Source organism: Chrysochloris asiatica, unplaced genomic scaffold, assembly GCF_000296735.1.
Source record: "Chrysochloris asiatica unplaced genomic scaffold, ChrAsi1.0 scaffold00065, whole genome shotgun sequence".
NCBI classification, from domain to species: domain Eukaryota; kingdom Metazoa; phylum Chordata; class Mammalia; order Afrosoricida; family Chrysochloridae; genus Chrysochloris; species Chrysochloris asiatica.
In genome coordinates, this window is record NW_006408583.1 from 813,741 (window position 1) to 817,488 (window position 3,748).

The 3,748-nt window shown below is 38.8% G+C and overlaps 1 protein-coding gene across 1 annotated transcript; it reads right to left on the minus strand.

The window, feature by feature from the left end:
- Positions 1-341: 341 nt before the first annotated feature.
- LOC102816355 (izumo sperm-egg fusion protein 3-like) lies at positions 342-3,054 on the minus strand. The gene is made up of 7 exons (XM_006864495.1): positions 2,823-3,054; positions 2,613-2,687; positions 2,367-2,456; positions 2,051-2,068; positions 1,530-1,610; positions 795-882; positions 342-480 (listed from the first exon to the last, which is right to left on the minus strand). Exons 1-7 carry the CDS (start codon positions 3,052-3,054, stop codon positions 342-344), a joined length of 723 nt encoding a protein of 240 aa, XP_006864557.1.
- Between the last annotated feature and the right edge of the window lie 694 nt (positions 3,055-3,748).

Sequence of the window (3,748 nt, forward strand, 5' to 3'; positions counted from 1 at the left end):
GGATAGCAATTGCAGATGACTGGTAATTACTTGTATATAAAATATTTTTATAAACATTTTTTCACATTTGTTAAGTTCAAATGACATTTAGCTTTATCATGTCAAAAATTCCAGTTCTGTAGCACTTTCTGTTATAAATAAAACTATCAGTAAGTGAGTATATACTCTCTCATTGCATCCACCATCTCTTGTATCAATGAGGGTCCTCACTAAGATTAACTTTGTTCTATTTCAGTTCTAGAATACTCCAGGTTTATGACCACAAATCAGCTTGCTTCCCAGTTTTCCACTTGGAGCAAACACTGAAGAGATTCATGAAAGACCTGTCTGTGTCTATGTATTTATCTTCTGGTTCCAGATTCTTTCTTTTTTTTCTCCTCCGCCATTCTTATCAATTCTTCAAGTTTCTTCTCCAAATAATTCTTTAGTAACCTTCGTATTGCCTTCATCTTTCTCCGATGAGACACACAAAAATGGAATCTAGAGTAGAGAAGATAATTCCAACTTCACTTAACTAGATTAGAATCCCAACTATTTAATACAATTGCACAATTGTTTTGTGTGTCATTTGTAGATACTTCTAAAAAGTTTTCCTTGTGTTTCATCATTCCTCCTCCTTATTTTCTAATGGTTATCCCATCAAACCTCAACTTTTTTCATTTTTTACTCTACCATAGGCAGATTTTACATGGACTTCTTGCCCCTTATTTCTATCTAGAGGTGTGGGGGTTGTTGGACAGTCTTTTTGTCAATGGTATTCTTTACAGTGTTTGTGTGGAGGACAGAGAACTCACAGTAACAAAGTGCTTCCAAATACTACAGCTTCTGCCAGCAATATCAGAAACAGTGCAATCTCTCGACTCTCAGCCTTCTTTGAATCCTCTTTTGGAAAGAAAAAGGGTTAAAAAGGAAGAGTTCTGGAGAAGAGAAATAATAACCTTGTACCTCTGCCTAGAATGGAGGACTCTTTTATCATCAGTTTGCCCAATTCATTATTTTTATTATTCTTCCCCGAATATTCTGAACTTCATTATTCTAAGTTCTCTAGGCTGTACAAAACTTTTATTTTGTTGTCTCTAGTCTAATTTCTCCACCACTATCCCAGCCTCTGGGGAGCACATTGACTCCATAAGATAAGCACTGGTCAATGAACCCAGCCCACCAGCCACTCTGCAGGAGAAACATGAGACTTCCTTTTCTTACAAAGATTTCTAGCCTTAGAGACTCTATACAGGCTTGCTGTGAGTCAGCACTGAGTCGTTGGCACCTCACAGCAGCAATGTCCCAGTCTCTAGATTTCTTATTTCTCAGCATTCAACTAGTCCACTATCAAGTTATTCATACTATTACAAATTTTGTCCAATATTTTACTTTTTTAAAAAGAATAAAACAAAATAAAAATTACATTAGAATGACCTGCAATTGCTGATACATAGAAAGTGCTCAACAAACATTTTTTGTGTATATCAATGAACAACCCATTTCCTTGACCCTGACCCTTAAAACTGCCATACCACAGTCTTTATTACCTCCACAGTACTCCCCTCTGAAGCAATGGGTGGTGATACGAAGACAGGTCCAACAATCAAGAACAGGACCTTCAGTCACAACTGAGAAGAAAGGGAAGATCATCAGAAGGGTGTCATGCCATTGAGGTTCCTTAGCTCAAACATTAAATCTTAGGCATTCCCAGAACTCTTAAATTCTCATTGTTAATTTCTCCTTCCTCTAGTAATTAAGATTCTTGATGGTTCAAAAGCTTGTGTCATTAAAGTCTGGGGACGATAAGGGGAATATCATGTCTTAGCTTTTATTGGGGTGAGAATTTGTAGACTATACTTTTAGAGGTTTCTGAATGACTCCACAGTCTCTTGGCTGTCCAAGATTTCATAAACCCAATTTCATTGTCAGATATTGGCAGTTCACCTTATAACCACAACCCTAGGAATTAGGTTCTCAGTATAACATGTACAAGAAATAAGGTCTCTCTAAAAAGGGGTGGGAGAAAATATGGGTTGAAACCTCAGGATGACACATGTACTGTACTCACTGCAATCTTCAGAGCATGCTAGAAGAAAATCAGAAAGTTCTAATGAGCTTCCATCAACTTAGATATCACAATATTTATACCAATATAGTCCTTATTTTGTTATCCTTTAAGTTCCAGAAACCCCACAGCCACTCTAAATCAAAATAATGTACAATTACATTCCTCCTCTCACCCCTAATTTTCTATCCCCTCCAGTGGGTATCTTTCCAGAAACTCCACAGCCACTCTAAATCAAAATAATGTACAATTACATTCCTCCTCTCACCCCTAATTTTCTATCCCCTCCAGTGGGTATCTTTCAGGCCTCTTTCATTACCAACTTCAGAGAAGGTCTTTAATGTTTCTTTCAATTTGGATTCCAGGTTTTGCCGGACTTCAAGAAGCTTGCCTTGGAGGATAAAGACACCTAAGAAGTGGTGAAAGGAACATCAGTAAACAGGGGTGGCCTTTCCCTCCAGAATTTAGTCCTAGTTTCTCTGCTTTACTTTACTTAACTTCTCCCATCCACTTTCCATATACTTGCTTGGGCAATACAATTTCTAACACTGAAATAGTACTTCACCTTTCCATTTTCCATCACCTAGTTTCTCATATTCCTGTTTTAGCCACGATCGCAAGCTGACAACATTTTGGACATCTAAAGAAGAGGAAAATAACATGTGAGGGAATAATTACATCTGTGGAGAAAATTGTGTGGACCCAGGTCCTCTCTTCCCTTGCCTCCCTTCTCCCTTTAACCTCCCAAACACTCAGGGACTCAAGGATCCCTCACCCAACACCCGAAGCATCTTGTCCCTGTAGGAGACCTTGGTGCTTATATGGATGGTCTCCTTAATCTGACGTTGAATCAGATAATTGCGACCAGGGACTTCAGGGGGTATCAGCTTTTCTATTAAGATCTTAATATCCTCTATGAATTTGGGGTCACAGTCCAGACAGCCTTTAACCCCATGGAAGGCTACTAGGGATAGGGGCAGGAGAAAGAGTAACCACAGGTCACCCATCTCCTTGCCCTAAATCCCTGAACCCCAACAGTAGGTTGTCTTGGCAACTGATTCAACTAGTTCTTTTTCCTTCACAAATCCAGGAATGATAGCATTCTACTAGATAGTCTGAGTCCACCTTTCCCTCCATTTCCATCCCACTTCTAGGCAATCTCATTTTCCTAAGAATCTTAAAGCTGTTTTCTGACTTTCATCCTTCGTTCCAGAGAGAGGGAACTGCCAGCTGGGGAACAGATACCCAAGTTCTGTGTGTAGAACACAACAAGGAGAAGAAGTTCTGAGCTCACAAAAGCAGAGTTCTCTGTGGGAAGATGTCTCAGAAAAAGTGTTTATTTAGTTCTTGCTTTCCTGTAGCCTTCAGTAGATTCTTACACCTCTTCTGACCTTTGGAGTAGTATATACTCATATTTCCAGAAAGTTCTAAATCTTCCTGAGCCTCCAATAGCCTCCACAATCTGTCTTCTCAATGGAAATTTTCATTTTTAGGCAAGAAAAATGAATGGAAAGGGCAGAGAAACTTTTGATTTCTCTTTTGCCACATCTGAATGTCAGAATAGGACATGGTTAGATTTTTAAATCATCTGATTATTGTGATGTACAAACAAATTGGGAAGAGAGAGGGCCATACGACCCAGTAGCTGGGAAAAGCTCAACATGAAATATAAAAGCAGAAATAAGGTCAAAGAGATCACAT

Bases quoted from the DNA above. Each gene is read 5' to 3' on its own strand.
- LOC102816355 (XM_006864495.1), bottom strand. From the start codon at position 3,054: ATGGGTGACCTGTGGTTACTCTTTCTCCTGCCCCTATCCCTAGTAGCC. The intron at 2,457-2,612 runs GTGAAGTACTAT...ACCACTTCTTAG, and splicing joins AGGTGATGGAAAATGGAAAG to GTGTCTTTATCCTCCAAGGC. The intron at 481-794 runs GTGAGTTCTCTG...TCTCTACTCTAG, and splicing joins TTTGGAAGCACTTTGTTACT to ATTCCATTTTTGTGTGTCTC.